Below are 21284 nucleotides of genomic sequence, written 5' to 3' on the forward strand. Positions count from 1 at the left end.
AATATGACCTGGAAGTCCTGTGGTTAATGGAACATTGGGCCAATGGTTACGCCAACTGAAATGCAGTCATTTTTTCCTGTCTAAATGGGGCAGAGGAAGTGCGTGTTTGGCAGAGTGGTGCTTTATAGGCCAAGAAATGGGTATTTTGCAGGACGTAAAAGAATGTCAGGATTATTACCATCTAAAATAGTGCTCCTGGTTCAAGGTGGGAGAACAGGAGTTATTTTCAGTGGTGTCGGCTCTCTTTAAAGCTACAGAGTAAACTGTTTACATTTTCTTCACAGAATCCCTCATTGTTTCTTGCAATTGTGATGCTGAGGTACTTGAATTAATTTCCCATGCTTTGATAAGGGCAGTCGGGAATCGGTACCGACCACTAATTACCAATTTAGAAGTGGAATTTTTTTGTTTCAGTTAAACATGAAACCTGGATTTGTGCCATACAACCCATAAACGTGCAGACTCTATGTATTGAGGATTCCGGTTCAGCCGCATACAGTAAAATGTTGTTCATATATCTGAATTTCCACTTATAAGAGACATATAATAAGGGGTTTACCTTGTTGTTCTGAGGGAGTCCCCTTGCTGGGAAAGGCTGACATGGTAAACATTTCCCCCCCATTGCATCACTAGCCGGAGATCTGGGGCATAGACCCCACGATGCATTGTTGGACCGACCAATGCTCAAGTGCAGATGTGTTCATGAATCAGCGGCATGCCTGGGGGGTGGGGAGGGAGAGGGGAGGGTGTTTGTTGGGTGTTATTTGCACAGGGTTATTAGGTGGGATTTAGGCTGATGGAGTTCACTGGCGCACACTGCAGTATACAGAGATGGGGGAGGGCACAGGGTTAGGATCTGCAGACCCTTATTTCCTCAACAGGTGGAATGCAACAGACACTGAGGGTTCATCCTGTATTTATTGTGTTCAAAAGCATTGAATATCGAGATGCACATTATGTTTTGCCATGACGCCCTGTGGGCTGGTTTATTTGTCCTATTGTGATATAACAACATTTGTGTACAAAAAAAAAGAAAAAAAAAGATGTCAGTCCAAGTTTCTGGATCTCACATTTAAGCGGAAAAAGGTTTGCCAAGTAGGGTCGGTAGGTTGCACTCCTCTCTGACACAGACATTGTGTTCCAGGCTATTAATTCACAAAACGTTGTATGCTGCCACCACCACATCATTTGGGCCAGTTGGCCTTTCTACTAAAAAGATCAGGTGGAGTACTGGGAGGGCTGACAAGTGATAGTGTTTGCAGGGTGGTAGATCCAATCGAATCACTAAGCGAAGGAGAGGTGGGCTCAATCCTGGTGTCTCTGGATGCTGAACAGCATTTGATTGTGCTAATGACGATTTGGATGAAGAGATACTGCCAACATATTGTACAGGGGCTTCTTTTGAGGGTACAGTTTTGCACTTTAAAATTGGTGTTTTGTGAATGAGGTGGGCCTACATTGTGAGAAAATCTTTTTTTCAAGCTGATGCTGAGTAACAAAGACATTGAAAACGGCGGTGATTTGTTGAACTTTTACATTGAATATTAGCATGGAACTGCATTTTAAACTTGGTCTGCAGGTCAGTGCATTAATTACTCAGACCCTGATCTGCTTTCCTTCAAAGTGTTTAACTTATTGTATAATAATGAGCTTTCCTTTGCTCTGTAACGCTTTATTCCCCTTCTAATGAGTCCCCTTATTGGTATACATAAGCCCTGATCTCATCTGAGGATACTTGGGGACTATAACATGCATCATCCTACCTCAGCTCGTTCATCTTTCAGCCACCCCTCCTGCAGGAAGCCGGACTCCGTTTCCAGTAGATAGAGTAACTTCGCTTGGCAGATATCAAGCTTCTTGTAGGACTCCTTCGGGGTCTTCTGTCGTCCTTCAGGGGTTTCTGAATCCTTTGAGCAAGAGGATATAAACAAATAGGATATGAACATTTCAGTGATTCTACAGTCTACTACTAAGGCCATCAAGTGCCTCTCATGCTAAGAGTAACAAAGGTCTAGGTAGCTGCAGTGAAAGGCGCCCTCAAGCAGCAAGAGTTACAACACAAGCAACAACAGTGTAAGGTGCAGTGTTTTCTCACAAATGCTTCCCCTAGACATAAATTTGGTGTAGGCACGACAACAGTAGTGCTAGAAAGCATTATGCAAATACCAGTACAGAATGCCCACAGAAAGGAAACCTTCCCTCACACATTGTGCGAAGGCCAAACTCAGAGCATCAAGCAGAATATAAGGCTTCCCTCACACAGATCACACATACGCGCACACACACACACACAGACACAATGACGACAAGCATCCTGTGTTTCTCTCACACATATACATATCAGATACACTGAAGGCAATAGCAGAGAAGCTTGACTATTACACTTAGGAGTGGCACGGCAAAGGTCTAGTACCATTTGTACACACTGCATAACATCAGATCCCCTTACTAGTGTACACACAACTAATATATAACAGGCAATAGCTGTAAAAGCCAAAGAATAGGAATAGAAGTGGTCGCTGCAGGGACTTTTTTCTCACAAAGAACAAGCAAAAGCATGAACAGGAGTATGATTTTATTATTTAATACACAGAAGAGGTACAACACAAGGACAAGGAAAAGAGTTCTTGCCACTTTTCATGTGATGCTATTGTAAGTAGGTGTTTTAAAATAGGACATTCATAAGCAAAGATACATATAAATAAAAAGTTATATACAGAGATGAAAAACGACTACATTTATTTTGGAATCTATTTTTAAATTTAAACTACAGTAAAATAAATATAATTTAAAATAAATAGGGCCCAATGTAGGTAATTCCTATTTACCTACTCCTAAATACCGAATCATAGCGATTCGGTATTTAAGAGTAGGTAAATAGGAAGGGGGCAGATGTAGGTAATTCTTGAAGCCCATAGGAATCAATGGGAAATACCGAATCGGTAAATACCGAATCCTGCAATGGTGAACGGGGTGTCACTTTGACACCCTGTAGCACCCCAATTCCCGGCTTGTGTGCCATGTGGCCTAAGGGCATGTCTGTGTGTCACACGGCACAGGTGTACATGCACAGATGTGCATGTACACCTGAATTCGGTATTTTACCACCCAATTGTATTGGGTGATAAAATACCGAATTCTGAAGGCCTGTAGCACTGTAAACAGTGCTACCTACATCTGGAATTTAGCAAATCGGTACAATTACCGATTCGGTATTTTACAGAATCGGTACATTTACCGATTCGGTAAATTTACCAATTATGTAAAATAATGGCCCCTACATCTCAATCACCAAATACCGGTCGGTAACGGCCGAATTCGGCCGTTACCGACCGGTATTTGGTGACCTACATCGGGCCCTTAGTTTCCACATTACAATGCATGTCTCGTCTTGTGTTCCTTAAGTGATATTCATAGTTTGTAGATTTTTTTTTTTTATATCGTAATGTGTTCATTGCTGAATGAAAGTGTAGTGAGTGGCATTCTACTAAAATGTCATAGCGTCCCTACTTTTACAATGTTATGGAAACTACATAAGTATTCCAATTCCATTTTCAGCAGTTGACTAGCGGTTATCTCCCTTTAAGGATATACTTAATAAACATGTTCAAACTCTCCATTGCATTACAACATACTTCTCCCTAGGAAACCATGGATATCAACCCTTGTATTTGAAACCCTTAGACAGAGTTGTAATCTATTTATCTGTATTAATGGCCGAAATACAACATGATGCAAAACTAGATTGTATCCTTAAAAGGGACCGCCTTTCTTGGCATGCAAATACTTGCTCTTCTCTCTCCAACTTACACCCAAATGTACGATTTCTGTCACTCTAATTTACCGCCTACACAGGTAATTAGTGCTCCACTATCCTGGATGCAATCTCCCCCCATATACTAAAAAGCACCAATTTCATCCTACTTGGAGACCTCAATATGCACCTAGAGGATGCCACCTTTATTCTCAGTCAAACTTTCATTGAGGAACTTGGTGCCATGAACCTTAACTTAATTGATCTGTCTCCCACTCATAAAGCAGGTCACCTGTTAGATCTTATTTTTACCAACATCCCAGGCCTTATAACAGACCTCCATATTCCGCTATTGTGGTCTGATCACTTTGTGCTACCCTTCTCCATACCTTCTCTTTCCACATCGTCTTCGACGTTAGCCAGGCTCACGGTCGTGATCAAAAATTGGGTCAAATTTGAAACTCCCACTTTCAGTGCTTGTTTGCTAAGCGCTTTACCTCAGTTAGTGCAGAAGGTTGAGCTAGACCAACCTTGAATCGACAACTGACACCGAGTCTCACTAAACACAATGCTACCAGCTAAGCTGAGATCCTTGCTCCGGCATCACCCTCCTGCTCCCTGGTTTAACGAGTCCTTACAGACATAAAATAAATTCTGTAAGCAACTAAAAGGGGCTTGGAGGAAGCCATATGACAGTGACTCAAATACAAAACATCCCTGAGTCAGTACCACTTGCACTACAGGAATGCATGTGCTTCGTTTCTCCCAAGCCCAAAACTGCCCCGAAACACTTTTTTAAGTAGTCCAAGATCTATCACGCCCTAGCCATATGTCTCCCTCCCCCTCACTGTCTCAAACTCAATGCCAGGAGCTTGCTGACTTCTTTATCAAAAAGGTAACAGATATTCAGTCCACTTTGGCCACCACCAGAGTTGATAATATTAATCTAAAGTATAACTCTAACCCCAACTAGGGATACAAACTCCGCAGGGACAATCGAGGTGCCTATAAGACTGCAGTCCCTGCTGCCGTTGGACCACCCCACTCTGATCGACCTACTGTTATATATATATATCAAATCAGGGTCACTGCGTGACCCATTCCCCACAGCTAAATTAAGCATCCTAGGCCAACAATCCATGCAGCCGGTGTTAGAACTCCTGAAGTCCTCCCTACACGAAACTCAGCTACCTCAGGCCTGGGAACATGCAATGGTGCTCCCTTTGCTAAAAAAAAAAACACTTGGACCCAGCCAATTGGTCCAATTTTAGACCTATCTCCCTGTTACTCCTTTTTTCCCAAAAACTAGAAAAACATGTACATGCTCAGCTTACCTCATCTGTGGAAACCCAGGGCGACCTTCATCCCCCTCCAAGTCTGGTTTCCGAGCAGGGCACAGCACCAAAGCCATCCTTCTAGGAGTCGCAGAACATATAAGACGACTCATGGACTCGGCAGGTACAGCAGCTCAGATCCTATTAGATCTCAGCGCGGCTTGCAACACTGTGTCCCATGCTATTCTCGTAGAAAGACTGATCGAACTGGGCCTTCAAGGCACGGCGTTGGCATGGCTTTCCTCCTTCGATTGGTCATGCTACAAGAAGTGCTGTAGAGGGGCCGTACACGGATCTGGCGTCTATTGACCACTTTACCTACTGGGAGCTTAATACTGAAATGAAATACACCAGATTCTTACCTGAATCTACTGTTAATGATTCTCTAAAATTGGTAAAATATTAGCACGACGAGGAAACTTATCGGGGTGGCATACTGACCTTATTCAAGCACGGCTGTGCTTACTTTTATCCTCAAAGATAACTACAGTCCTGATGAAGTCGCTAACTCTGACCAAACACTTGTTGGCTACTTGAACACTGAAAATGATCTACAAATAAAGATCTCTGGAGTCTAAGATTTGGATGACTATAACTTGTGTGGAAATTGGAATTACTTAAGAATACAAGCTTGATGAACACTAAACTGTGAAAATCCTTTGATATATATTTTGTATGTAGTGTGTGCCTAAGGTTTGTTCGACTTTTTAAAATCTATGTCCGCCTATTTGATGGACCTGGTCGAAAGCTGTGGGCTAACCCTGTTCTCGTATGCAGATGACACCCAGACCATCTTCTCTTTGTCGCCTGGGCAGGAAGTCAACTTGGCGGATCTCAACTCCTACCTCGTCCTTGTCTCCACCCGGATGAACACCAACTCCCTGAAAATAAACGGCTACAAGATCGAAGTGATGGTACTGAGAAAGAACCCTCTAATCTGGGGGCCTCACATTGTTGGCTGCACTGGGAACACCACCGATTCCCACCAAAAAAGTGAAGAACCTTGGCATCTGGCTTGACTCCACCTTGTCTATGAAGCCGCAAGCATCCAAAGTTGCCTCTGCATGCTTTGCTACTATGAAATGGCCGGGGAAGATCCTGAGGCTACTCCCTTTTCTGCGCAAAGAACAGTCTTCCAGGCAATGATATTATCTAGACTTGATCATGACAATGTCTTATACATGGGGACAGGCAAGGCTACTTTAAGACGCCTGCAGGTGGTCCAGAATTCTGCTGCCAGAATTCTGTTCGGCCTTCCCAAAAATTCCTCAACATCTAGGCTTCTTCGCCAACTCCACTGGCTTCCAGTTAACAAGCGTATGGAATTCAAAGAATTTGTTTCATGCACACGATCCGCTCCAGCTCATGACCACGGTACTTGCAAAAACTCATGTCTCCATATTACCCTGCTCGCACCCTGCGCTCAAGCAGTACATTTTTATTCACAGTTCCGAAAGTCAAATACGCCCACATGGGCGGACGCTCCTCCTCCTTTCTCAGTCCTAGGCAATGGAACACCCTCCCAGAGTCCTTAAGATGCTGTGCTTCCCTTTCCATCTTTTGCAAGGAACTGAAAACTTGGCTCGTTTAGCTCCTCCTAGGCTGATCTACCTGTTCTCAAAGCGCTGGAAACACTGCTGGGTAGCCACGCGCTATAAAAGGACTGAATAATAATAACAATAGATCATGCTCCACTGCTGGTATACAGAGGTCCAAGTGGGTCAGATCATCTCAGATCAATTATTTAACTGATGTATGATTATTGTATGTAACTATATGTCATAAGTATAACCTGAACATCTGGCATGGATTAGCCCCCCTCGGACTGACATTGTATACCTCAGTGCTGCACTGTAGGAGAGCAAATAACATCTGTGCTTAATTTGAGCCGATGGTTAGAAGTGGGGCGCACTAGCACTCAGTTTTGCAGACCAGCGCTTATTTTTCATTATCCGACTTTGACCATTTAGTAAGAAAGAGAAAAACACAAAAGTAGAAAAGAATGGCAAAAATAAAGACGGAAAACAGACACATATGAGGACGTAGGGATGAGAAGAACCAGCAGGACTGAGATAAAGAGGCAGGGAAAGGCTGGTAATGGATTGAAGAGGCATGAGGTGGAATCAAGGCTGCACAACCTTGGTATTTGGTACCCCGACAGCCAGCAGCGAGGACATCGGGATTTAGAACAAAACTATGGGCCTCAGCACGGTATACAACGTTTACAACGCAATTTTTACAACGCACTACCATTACAACGAAACTTTTACAACGCAAAATCCATTACAACGCATGCATTTACAACGCAGTCATTACAACGCATGACACTACAACGCACACCACTACAACACATACCATTACAACGCAGTCATTACAACGCATACCATTACAACGCATAACTTACCATCCAACACTTACCCTACTGTTGCACCCCCTGGAGTTAGAATAGTAATTTTAACCCCTACACTATCCAACACTTACCCTACTGTTGCACCCCCTGGAGTTAGAATAGTAATTTTAACCCCTACACTATCCAACACTTACCTTATATGCAATGTAGTGTAATGCGTTGTAATGGTATGCGTTGTAAATGTACTATGCGTTGTAGTGGAATGCCTTGTAAAGGTAGTTTTAAAGTATTCGTTGTAATGGTGTGCGTTGTAATGGATGTTGCGGTGTAAAAAATGCGTTGTAAATGTAGGCGTTGTAAAAGTATGCGTTGTAACGTCATACATCCCTCAGCACATATTCTTTCACAAATTAAGCGCTGATAACATGCACGTACCTTCCTAGGGGGGGAGATCCCATACAGTTTGACATAGAGATTGTCAATGCCGTTCTTGATGGTCAGAAACAACTCCTGGTTGTGGAACAAGTTTTGCTTCATTTGCAGTAGTCTTTCCTCCTCCAGCTTCAAGTTGTTTCTGAGTTCCACGTCCAACGCGTCAAAGCTGCAAGATAGAATATTCCAGTCCCTTTGAATAAGCAGAACTACTTGCGAAAGTGTTATCAAGTCGCCCCACTTTGTTTTTTTCTTTCTAAAGGTTACTTCATTTGGTTCTTATTCCTATTTCGCCAGCATTGACTGTGTATCACACTTTACGATGATGATTAGTTGTGGCTGAGTGCAGACCATGCCAGTTCTGATGCAGGAGAACTGTGCAGAGTCTTTCAACTTGTTAGCCACGATAACAGCAAGAAAATGCCATGCATGGAATACAGTGGAGTTACCTAGGTGTAGTTCACTAACCTTATACTGCTAGAACATATCACCAGTCAATTAACGTGATACATGTTTGGAAAGGCGAAGAAGTGTCGCCCCAATGGAAAATGAAAATGAAAATAACACCATGTTATTATAACAAAGAAAATCAATACTGGCTCTGTTTAGGGGTGGGGCTGGGCTGCCCACAGAGCAGGGGGAGGAATAGTGTCCACTTTCTAAGTGTGCATGACAATTTTGCTGCCCATCTTGAGATTGTATTGCACAGCTGGGCGGAAAACATGCACAGCCTCCCACTCCCTGTCTGAGCGCCAAACCAGGCCGCTCGGACTAATCACAACGCTGCTGTCATAATGATGACACCATCGCCGTGATTGGCCTAGGGGAGTCTGGGAGCCTGTGTGCTTCCTGTTTCCTGTGTCGACCAAAGAGGACAGAGGAGAGGTGGTAGCCAGCAGGTAAGTGATTTCTTCTTTTTTCTTTTTTTTGGACCCCCCCCAAACCACCGCCCCATAACAGCCGCCACTGCTTTTAATTGCACAAGAAATATCAGCACTAGACCGGCTTGTATGAACTTTGCACGTTGGTGTGTACTAGAAGCTAACACCATATCTTTTGAAAAGATATATCTTTATTTGGTTTTGAAACAACAACATAATCAAACATCATAGAGCATCCACAGCTATGTTTCCAAAGGATACAGACTTTAAAGTAATGAGCGTGCAAGGTCCAACACATCAAAGGTAATAAAACATCAGAAAAGAGAGAAAATTCTCCAGTGACAACAATCCCAATAATATCCACAACACAGAGTGTCCTGCAGCAAGGCAAACCAAGCATCAAGGCGCATTTAACTGTAAGTGCTATCCTATCCAGACACCCCGGACACAGCATCCGTAGTTCCCAGTAACAAGTTACCAACCTCATCCGTCTCGGACCCCAAGCTGTAGCAATGCCACCAAGGTCCCCATACTTTGCTAAATTTGTGGGGACAACCCCATCACTTATATGTGAATTGCTCAGCAGACATTTTCAAGCCCAAACCCACCTTCCATTAGCAAACAGTGGGGACATCCCACACTCTGCAATACTTGGCCATATCTCTCTTTACTACAGTCAAACACAGATTACAACAGCCACGGTCGGTAGTGGGAGTAGCTGCCGGGCGGTGACGTGGGGAGGGGGAGAGGCAGGGTGGGGGGTAGTAAACTATGGATTACGAAGGTTTACAGATAAGTAAATAAATAAAACGAATTTCGTTGCACGCACTGCATCCCCAAATGCGAGGCAGTGCACGCAACAAAATTAATTTTATTTATTTATTTGTTTACTTACCTGTAAACCTCCGTAACCCATAGTTTACTACCCCCCACCCTGCCCTTCCCCTTCCCCATGTCACTGTTTGGCAGCTACTCCCACTACCCACCACGGCTGGATTACAAAATCCTCAGGTCCTCAGGACATCCATCTCTATCGTATTACCAAGAGAACAAATTTCAGGTCAACTGAGACATAGATCTCTAGGATAGCATGAAGTTCTTGTACATTTTCGGTCCAATATGTCTGGATGAAGGGGCAACTCCAAAATGTGTGGAGGAAGTCGCCTTTGACTCCCATACATCTCAAACAATCTAGTGTTGCCGCCCTCCCCATCCTATGCAGCCTGGCTCGGTCATAATAGTCCTTATGTAGGACCTTAAATTGTATCAGACGGAGCCTCGACTTTATTGCTACTTCTCCGGGATGGATCAAGGCCAACCACCCAATCTGTGTCATCAATCTGCCCAATATCAGTAACCCACCTCTCTGGTAGTGTCCCTAATGTGCCAAGAACATTATTGTTAATAGTTTTATAAGTGTATGAGATATCCTTACTCCCTAGCTCCTCCATAAGCAACCTGCCCTCAAGCAGAGTGTATTCAGGTATGTCGACCACGCCAACCCTCTCAGCCAGCCAGGCGTGATGGAACTGCACACATTTTAAGTATTGGTTTAGATGAAGGTGATATTCCCGCCTCAGGGAAGGGAAGGGCATTAGGTCCCCTTCTTCCAGAACGCCACCTATTTTGGAGCTACCTATCAAGTCCCAGGGCTCGAACCCAAATAAATTCCTAAATTCTCTCATCATGTCCCTTTCCCACAGTGGTGTTTTCCTGGTAACCCTAGTAGCCCAGCTCATAGTCTTGGAGGCTCGTTGCCACACTCTCAATGTCACCTGTGTCACCGGTAGTAACCTATCTGAACCAGACCCTTCATAGATATAGCGCAATGAGGGGCGGGCTGCATTCAGGCACTTTTCAACATGTAAGTTGGGTGGTCCCGTGGTACAAACATCCAATCATTAATGGGTATTAGATGTACTGCCCAATTTTAGGCCTGAATATCCGAAAGGGATATGCTCCCATTTTAAAAGTTCCACTGGAGCATCCGCAGCGCCACCCAAGGGTGCCTTCCACTCCACAGCAACATCCTCACCTCTCTATCAATTTTGTTGAACGTATCCTTCGTGATAATATAATATGTATTTTCGAGGCTATATAGCAACTAGGGAAAGTAAATATCTTGAAGATGGCAGCCCTCCCCTTTATAGTCTGGGGCAGCCCATGCCAATGCTCAGCATCTCCACAAAAGGTAGCATACACCTTCCCAAGGTTTGCAACTAGACATAGGTCTCTGTCAGGAGTGACATGAATACCCGATACTTAACACTCACGGTTTTTACCCATAGTTGACCTGGCAAGGTGGCGTCAAAGCTGCCATAAGGTTGAAATAGCAAAGATTTCCCCCAATTATTTTTGTATCCCAAGTAGCCACCACACAAATATATTACTTAGAAAATTACCAGGATCATGGCATGAGACTCTGTAATACAAAAAAGGATATCGTCCACGTAGAGCTAGATTTTTTCTTCCTGCTGGCTGGATTCAGAGTCCTGGAATCCCATGTAGCAGGCTGAGTGTGGATCATGCTTGCCAATGGTTCCAATGTGAGAGAAAAAAGGATAGGGGATAAGTGGCATCACTGCTGCACCCCCCCCCCCACTCAATTGGGAACTTCTGCAAGAGGACCACATTCACTCTTACCATGGCTGTCACGGTTTGATACAGTAATGCCACCCACTGCCTATACGTAGGACCAAAACCAAAGTTAATCAGTGTTTTCTGGAGATAGGGCCAACGAATACCATCAAAAGCTTTCTCAGCCTCTTTACCCCAGACTTCTACCAGCCAGTTGTGCAATCGTCGCAAGTTAAGGCAAGTGGATCCGTCTGGCATGAAGCCTGATTGGTCGCCATGTATCAGTGGGGCCATAAGGTTTAACAAACTAGTCACCAGGATCATTGCCAACACCTTGGCCTCCATGTTTAAAAGTGAAATCAGGCGATATGAGTCACAGCTGGTCCTAGGTTTGCCCTCTTTGTATATTGCGGTTATAGTTGCAAATTGTAAATCTGTGGCAGCGCCCCCAGCTACCTCGCCTCGTGAAACAAGTTCAAAAGATGAGGACCTAGCGTGCCAGCATATTTTATGAAAAACTCAGTTGGTAGATCATTAGGTCCCGGGGTCTTTCCAGGTTTAGGCTTCACAATAGCTCCTGTACCTCTGAGATGTTTATGCCCCCCTCTAGATCATTGTGGTCCTCTGCAGAGAGAACAGGGGGTGTCACTGTTGCAAGAAACTCCTGGATTTGGTCAGCTCTCGAGAGCAAATGCGCCAATATTTGGGTACCATCAAATAGGACTCTCACGTAGGAACCGTTATGGTCCCCACCCAGCGTGTCTCTGCCTCTTTTTTTGCAGAGCCACACCAGCAGTTTGCCACCTTATCACCAGTGTCATAGAGATGGTGATGGGTGGCAGCTGACTCCACGTCACCTCTGAGCCAATTCCCGGTATTCCGTTCACAGCACTTCAAGTTGCCGAAGAGTCTGCGGGTTAGGATGTCCACAATGCGTTGCTTCCATGGCTTGCAGTCAGCGTTCCAGCTCATCAATGTGTTCCACCTCATACCTTTTTAGATCTCGCCTGCTAATGCGCTTGCGCTTTGCTGGCGAGAAATATAGGGGCTTATCCAGAGCTTAACCAAACTGGCGATTTCATGCAGTGCCCGTGAAAAAAGCGCGTGCACTTCAAAGCCATCTGCTTCCCTCCCACAGCTTCCCCCAGCGTGCGCTCTGCCTCAGGCATTTCTCCTCCCCTAATTATTCACGGCCGGCTGGCCGTACTTTCACTTTCACGGCCGCCAGGCTGTGTATTGCATTTGGAAAACATCTCTGTAACGAACATCAAAGCTCAGTGTTTTTTTTGGGAAATAGCCAATTGGATTACATTTAACTGTCCCTGAAAACAGTAAGGGCGTTGTTGATTAAACTGTTACATGTAAATCAAGAACGGCATGCAAAAGACACTTAAACATGCTCTCTCGCAGTGCTCCTTTCGACAGCCCGGACACAGAACGGGTAACACTCTCTCACTCAGGCGCAGGGCTGCCCACTGACGACCCCCTTCTCCGTTCCATCTTAGGCGCACGACATCCCGATGTGCTGCAAAAGAAATTTGCATCCAAGACGGAATCCCAGCTGCGATGCAAATTGTGCACTAAGGGTTTCTACTTGTTGATTGTAATGAGTATTCAACCAGTTTTCAGTAATTGGAAAACATCTCTGTAGCGAGCATCAAAGCTCAGTGTTGTGCCTGTGCATGTGTGCGCATTTGTGTGTGTGTGCATCAGTGTGTGTGTGTGCGTGCCTGTGTATGTGAAAGCATCTGTGTCTGGGGATGTGTGCGTCCCTATGTGTGTGTGCCTGTATATGTGTGCACATCTACGGGTCAATCTAGCGCTATATAAAACTTTAAAAATAAAATAAATCTGTGTGTGTGTGCGTACCTTGGCCTGTGTGTGCATGCCTGGACGTGTATGCGCATCTGGGTCTGTGTGCGTGCCTGGGCGTATGTGTGTGTATCTGTGTGTGCATGCTTGTGTATGTTTGCCTGTGTATGTGAAAGCATCTGTGTGTGCGTGTGTGTTTGCCTGTGTATGTCACAGCGTGTGTGTCTGTGTGTGCATGTTCCTTTACTTTCCAGTTTCGTGGCCACCAATCCCCCCCCCCCGCTACTCCCGAAGTTTCTCCGCTTTCTTCTTCTGCCGCCTGTGTGTAAATCTCCCCTCCGACCGTAAACACCGGCCCCCCATCAGTTTATCTGTGGCCTCATAGGAGCCCCTGTAAAATTCGAGAGCGAGACGCCTTTTTCACTCGATGCGTTTGTATTTTGTTTACCATCTCTCCAGCACCCATTTTGTTCCACAGCAAATACGGAGCCTTTTAAGTTGTTCTCCACATATTCATCTGCGAAGCGGCCATCATGCCAACAACAAATCAATGCAGTCCACAGGAAGTGGGGTCAGCTTTCATGCTGACTGCAGGCATTTTTTTATGTTCATTGGCACACCTGTGCCTTATTGAAAAATAAATGCTCCACAAAGTGCTATCATTCTGCGTGCAAGTGGAATAAAGATGCTAAGACCTAGGAAATGGGACTTCTGAAAAACGGTTGCTTGTACCACTCAGCGAAATAAGTGCAAAGTTGTGCGTTAACATGCTGTGAATAATAACCGATACAAAGGAGGGCTACTTTCGAGAAAGAAACCAGGTGAGATTATAGCAAAAATACATTCTGTTCATGGGTTCTTGTTTCCTCAAAGAAAGTCATACATCTGCACCTACAGGTCGACAGCCTCGAATGGGAGCATATTTACGACTTTCAGGACTTCACAATATTTTCCAGAAGCACCCAAGAAACCTCCAACAGTCCCAAATGTAATGCACTCCTAGAAACTGGCTACCATTTCTTTTTCGTAGGGTCGGCATCCTTATTTATTTTAATTTTATTTAGAGTGTTTCAGAAAGCGTGCACATGACCCAAGGGTATCATTGCGCTGTACATAGCTTGAATCCTTACATTATTTATAGGGTTTAAAAACTTTAAACCACTAGTTTATGCCAAACCAACCTTCCTCCTTTTTAGGTCTCGTCCTAGCTATTGCGTAAGCAATCGCTATGCGAGACTATAGTAAAGGGGCATTTCAAAGTGCTCCCAAAAAGCGAATTGCATGGCGAGAACGCGCCCAACCACGCGCATCGTGCCGCCATGCAATCCGCTCTTTTTGGAAGCGCTTCAGCCCACTGGCGCGTGCAGGTCACCAGCCACATCCCATACCATTTGTTGTCTGAGCCTCGGCATCAGACTTCAAGGGGTCCGCTCTGCTCCCCTGGCCCCCCCCAGCCCCCCACGCAATGCCGAGAGCTTGTTCTGAATAGAGTCGAGATGCCCACTTTACCGGATCGGTGCATAATAAAACTACAACAATAAACACTGCCTTCTGTTTTTCTACACTCATCAAAAAAAAAAAATACCCTTTCCTAGTGTGCCATCCTCCCATTCATACCCCACCACCAAACAACAAAAAATCAGCTTTGATGCGCCCAGAACATTAGAGCTGGGTCAATAACGCACTATGCATGGCATCAACACAATATCACTAGAGCATCACCCTGTATTTACAAGCTGTTCCTCCTTTGCACTTGTTTTGTTTGAGGTCACCACAGGAGCCCACGGAGCTTCAAAGTGAGCGCTCTCGCCTTCCGGATTGGTGTTGAGCCCTCCCCCACCCTCCGAGCACGAATGCAACTTTTCCCTCAACCCACCCTTCCCCGTGCATAGAGTGCGCAACCATCCATGTCCTTAACTAGAAGAGGGGAAACTTTTAAGCCCTTTTCTGTGGCATTACTGACTGGCTTGCAACATGCACTCATTAAGCTGGACAGGACGCTTTGCAATCAAACTTTTTTAGATGAATATTTATTTTATTGATAAAGTACCCTGAGCAAAGTTTTATTTGCTATTTAGCACTCTATTACTGCATTTGCAGCTTTTATCTCTCCTCCTCTGTGAGCTTTCCAATCGTTCCTGCCCCCCTCCCCAATTTAATTTTTTCCTGTCTCTTCATTGCTTGCCCGTCCCCCAACCCCCCGTGCCTTGCTACGGTTTTCAGACTGCCGATTCTGTTGTGAAACCACTGTTTTACCCTGCCGGTGTTTATGCTGCATGAGTTGTTTCTAACCCTGCATCAACCTTAATTGCTGGGGGTTATATACAAGGGTATGGTCGGTGCTTAGGGGCTAAATGTCTGCGTCCAGCTCACCATGATTAAAGAAAGAAACATTCTTTCAAAGGGAAATCGTGCTGACTTATTTAAGCATTGGAACAAAAAGTGCTTAATGTTTATATTAAAAACGTCTTGACTGGTTCCTTCAGTAATTTTCTGAAGAAACTTAATCACACATTTATTAACATACCATTCACGCAACGCGAGCAGTCACAAGAGCAGCACAGGACACTTCCCTCAGAACTCCTCTTTATGTAAATAAAGTTCCAATATGAGCTTTGCACGTAATAAGGCTATTGTTGAAGAAATGGGGCTTACACATAGTGCTTGAAATGATACTCCACGTAGAGGCACATCTAATAATCTCTGCACCTACATCTAGGCTATCATTAATTTTTTTGGGCTGTAGGGAGATTCAGAATAGGCACAACTTCTCTAGTTTCTTATCTTGCCGTCGGCTCCCCTGATTGCCCTCGTTTTCTTGCCTTCTGCTTCCCTGATTGTACTCGTTTTTTCTTGCCTTCGGCTCCCCCACTCCATCTATCCAGCCATCCCCCCCACTCCATCCATCCATCCATCCATCCCCCCCACTCCATCCATCTCCCCACTCCATCCATCCATCCCCCCACTCCATCCATCCTTCCCCCCACTCCATCCATCCATCCATCCATCCATCCCACTCCATCCATCCACCCCCCACTCCATCCATCCATCCATCCATCCATCCCCCCACTCCATCCATCCCCCCACTCCATCCATCCATCCATCCCCCCACTCCATCCATCCATCCCACTCCATCCATCCATCCATCCATCCATCCATCCATCCATCCCCCACTCCATCCATCCATCCATCCCCCCCACTCCATCCATCCATCCCCCCACTCCATCCATCCACCCCCACTCCATCCATCCATCCATCCATCCCACTCCATCCATCCATCCATCCATCCCACTCCATCCATCCATCCCACTTCATCCATCCATCCATCCCACTTCATCCATCCATCCACCCCACTCCATCCATCCATCTCCATCCATCCATCCCCCCACTCCATCCATCCATCCCACTCCATCCATCCATCCATCCATCCATCCCACTCCATCCATCCATCCATCCACCCCTCTCCATCCATCCATCCATCCATCCATTCCACTCCATCCATCCCACTCCATCCATCCATCCATCCCACTCCATCCATCCCACTCCATCCATCCATCCCCCACTCCATCCATCCATCCCCCCCACTCCATCCATCCATCCCCGCCACTCCATCCATCCATCCCCCCCACTCCATCCATCCATCCCCCCACTCCATCCATCCCCCACTCCATCCATCCACCCCCCAACTCCATCCATCCATCCCTGCAATCCATCCATCCATCCCTGCACTCCATCCATCCATTCCCCCGACTCCATCCATCCCTCCCCGCCCCACACTCCATCCCTCCCCAGCCCCACACTCCTTCCCTCCCCCGCCCCACACTCCATCCCTCCCCCGCCCCACACTCCATCCATCCCCCCACCCCACACTCCATCCCTCGCCCACACTCTATCCCTCCCCCGCCCCACACTCCATCCCTCCCCCGCCCCGCACTCCATCCCTCGCCCACACTCCATCCCTCGCCCTCTTGCCCTGCCTCTATCTCTCACCCTGCCTCTATCTCTCGTCCTCCATCTATCTATCTTTCGCCCTCCCTCTATCTATCTATCGCCCTCACTATCCATCGCATCACCACAGCATCACTCAGGGGCACCACAACATCACTATGCGCTACTACAGCATCACTGAATGTCACAGCATCACTCGTCGCCGCCACAACATCATGCAGAGCCACCACAGCATCAATCTGTGCAACAATTCAATAAAAAGCCATTGTTATTGGTAAAATCAATTAATATTTCACCTCTGTTCTCGCATTTTCGTCACAATAAAATACACTGAACATATTCTTCACAAAAGTTATTTACAATAGTTTAAGCTATTGCTATTATAAATTACAAGAACTTTTATTTAAGTATTAATTATTTAAAAAAATTAAAAGCCATTTGTATGTGTTATATGAATACATGTAAGTCACGTACATACAAAACATGTTGCATTACAAATGCTATAGGTGTCACATTTGAAAAAGTTAAAAGTATTGGCAATGTAAATGACAAAGCTATTAATTTTGCTATTTTCAAGACCAACACATAAAAAAAATTGTCATTTGCAAAACCAATAGCTCCAACTTTTCTAATGCGAGACCTATTGCATTTCCAATGCTTGTTATACACGGAAGCCCTTGGTCCTGAAGAACCACTATCTCTCTGGCCACATCTACATCCCTCAGGTCCCAGGCATTCGATGCCCATCTAGGAGGTATCACTCGTTTCTTCTTCTCTACTGTCACTCAGAGCCGGAAATGATCCGAAAGAGACCATGACAAATATTTTGCCCTGATACCACCCGACTTCCCCTGCTGGAGCAAAACCTAAACAAGCTGAGAAAAAAACACCATGCACCCCAGAAAAGACGAGTAACCTTGCACTCTAGAGAGCTGTAATACTGCCACGAAGCGTGCCAAGGGCAAATCACATGTCCGTACTACCACCTGCCTAGAAAAATCCAAGATGGGCTCCATAACATCATTAAAATCCCCTCCGACAATGTGTACGGAGGAGGAAGCCTCCATAAGTATTTTGGCCACCTAGCCCAATGTGGAAGCTTGCACTCTGAGGGGTGCATATGTACTAACTAGGTTGATGTCCGTCCATCCTGACTGCCCTTGAACCCTGACATATGTGCCATAGGGATCAATCCACATCTGGATAACCTGAAACGGCTGGGACTTCTGTATCAACACAGCTACCCCTGGGATCCAGAAGTAAATCCTTATGTGCCAATGTAGTGTGCACACCCCTGCCAAGGAATGTACAGTGAGCCCCTTTCAGGTATGTTTCTTGGGGCAGGACCAAATCGGATCGAAGTCTACGTGTGTATTGTATCACTAATCCCCTCTTTACCTTGCTGCCCAGGCCACTTACATTCCAGGACAAGACAGAACAGTGTGTATCACTCAAGTGCCTATTCTGCATTGTGGAAGTCATGGTGTCTGCTGCTTGATGGATGTTGCATTCTAGGACTGCACGCAATACTACTATTACTGTCCCTCCCAGCCAATAATGCAACAAAAAAGAACAGACCCAAAACAAAATAACTCCCACTCCCTCGCCCCATCTCCCACAAGTCATGGCAAGCATCCACAGCTTGCAAACCAAACATAACTACTCACAAACAAATACCGAGAGGTCGGTCAATTCATTACACACTACACAATTAACGTATAATCCACAATCACGTCCCTAGGGGAGGCGAAGAAGAAATAAATAAACTTACCTCCTCGTTGTGTCTCTCCTCCGTTGTCTCGGCACGTCTCTCCTGGCCGGAAAAGGAAGCACCCAGGCTCCCCTAAGCCAATCACAACGCGGCAATGCAGCATTGTGATTGGTGTGAGCGCTGTGGGAGCTTGGGCATGTACTCCTTCCAGGCTGTAGTGCAGCCTGGGTGGAGAACATGTAAAGTGCGCATGACTGTTAGGCCGGCCCGCGACGGCTGGCCAAAAATTCATGCGCACTTACAGTGTGTCCACCACGCTTCCCCCGCTGATCTGTGAGCAGAGCAGCCCCGCCTGCAAAGCTGTCACTTCAGGAACAAATAAAATGCTAAGGCGGAGGAGCGTCGCCCATCTGCTCACGGAGCAGTGTCAACAAAAAAATAAAATAATAACCAAAGTTATTATCATTTTATTGTTCATATCAGCAGGCTAGGGTGGGGCTGGGCTTGGCTCCCCTGACGTTGGGGAGAAGGAGTAGTTGTGGACTCTGTAAAGTCCACATGAATGTTTAGCCGCCCTCTTGGGCCAGCCAAACAGTTATGCGCACTTCGCATGTTCTCCATGCAGGCTGCCTAGAGCCGGACCACAGCATTCAGACCAATCACAATGCTGCAGTGCAGCGTTGTGATTGGCTTAGGGGAGCCTGGGTTCTTACCAATCACATCCCTGCATTGTTATTGGCTGTGGGGAGCCTGGGTGCTTCCCGGAAGAGACTCACTGGACACAGGAGAGACGGAGGAGAGACGCGAGATCAGATAAGTGATTGTTTTTTTAGATTCAAACACAGCCAAACCCCCACCCCACCCCCACCGTACCTTACCGGCCGCCACTGGAAGCCGCCACTGTCAGACATGCAGGAGAAGTTGTTGTTGAGTATCTAGGTTACAGACTTCGGAACACAGGGACCCAGACATGAGTCTTGGTTTCTCTTCTTCATTTAACAGTGCACGGCTCGGTAATCAATGCACCCCCACCCCTCATGCTTCACAGATCAGCTAAATGTGTGAGTGCCCCAGGGCCCGCCATCTTGCAGTGGGCTAAGTACGGAAATACTTATTCACAATTCCCAACAGCAAAACTGTTATCATAAAAGCACCTGAGCACACGCGGATTTTGTCATAGGCAGCCCTTTATTACGCCTTGGGCCTCCTGAACAGTGATTGGGTGGGATGGGGTCAAGAGAAATGGCAACTTTGGGACAACCTGTGATATACAGTCAGAGTGGGGTTTCCATAGGTGAGTGGGAATGTGAAGAACATGCAGGGCCCTCGTCATGACAAAACGAGTAATTCTGCACCTAGGTTTGCGTCTACACGAGTGCAGGTTTAGTTATTTTTATTATTCGTCATTATACTGTTCCTGTGCCTGGAATACAGTGCCAGTGCAAGCCAGTGGGAAATGTCAGGTGACTCGGCCCAGGGGTCTTTTTCTTCCTAAGAGACCCTTTGCACAAGCGCACTGTTCTTTTTCTCTGTGGGGAAATCATTTTTCCCCACCTGGAACATGTATGACCCTTTCCAGGGTGGAAAGGAGAGGGCGATGAGTTTGGAATGACCCCAAACATAAATGCATTGGTTGGTGGATGATGATTCGGTGGGAGAAGGTGGACGCGGGTGCGTTGATTTCTCTGTTGTAGGGGTAAATTCGTGTTTGAGGTCTGTAAGTGTGGATCGTACCATCAAGGCCTGGACGCTTCCTACAGCGGCCTGAAAGATGGGAGGGTTATATTCTGAGGCAACCTTCTGCCATCTCTGCCACTCCTACAATGCACCAGAGGTACTCCAGTGATGTGTTTATTTAATGATGCATTGCTCTGTTACTACCTATGCTACGAGTATTAATCTTTAGTGTAAGATATTACTTTTCTCGTAGAATTCTGAGTCCACTCAATTTTCCACTTACTGTGTTTATTGCTTGTTGTTCTTTTATGTTTTGTTTAGGAGGGAGATGTTTTGTGTTTACTATGATATCACAATCTCATGGAATGTGAATGTGATGACGTGCAGGGAACTGGACGGAGCTGGATGGAGAGAAGTGTGGTCCTGGCTCTGTGCAGCTGAGGTTTTTCTTCTGGAAATAAAACTCGTCGTACACTTCTTCCCTTTCCTAGAGCTTTATTTACTGCAAGTACCCTAAGCGGCACAAAGTTTCAGCTTCCTCCGTCTGGCACTTGTGCCCAAATATTACCCAAACACTGATTTATGTTTCCAAAGCATTGTGACCCAGGCAATGATCATGGATGTCACTTCCTCCTCCTGGCCAATCACACCCTTTATGTGCACTCTGGCAGGAAGGCGCCGCCCACACAAACCATCACCCGCTTCCCTCTTGCTAGGAGAAACATGAAGTTATGCCGGCTGTCTGGCCATGAATAGCTGTGCTTCTTTACAGGATCCCACATGAGCATACCCAGATACTACACTCACC

General features: G+C 45.9%; 1 protein-coding gene across 1 annotated transcript in view; it reads right to left on the reverse strand.

Annotated features, from left to right (window-relative positions):
- The window catches only part of CCDC183 (coiled-coil domain containing 183), a 309578-nt gene that overhangs the window by 76608 nt on the left and 211686 nt on the right, over nt 1-21284 (reverse strand). Inside the window, exons 11-12 of the mRNA XM_078640859.1 lie at nt 7874-8039; nt 1764-1907 (exon numbers count right to left, since the gene is read on the reverse strand). Of these exons, the coding sequence (XP_078496985.1) occupies nt 1764-1907; nt 7874-8039 (310 nt within the window). The remainder of the gene's footprint in view (nt 1-1763; nt 1908-7873; nt 8040-21284) is intronic.

Source organism: Lissotriton helveticus, chromosome 5_1 (assembly GCF_964261635.1).
Source record: "Lissotriton helveticus chromosome 5_1, aLisHel1.1, whole genome shotgun sequence".
Taxonomy (NCBI): Eukaryota; Metazoa; Chordata; class Amphibia; order Caudata; family Salamandridae; genus Lissotriton; species Lissotriton helveticus.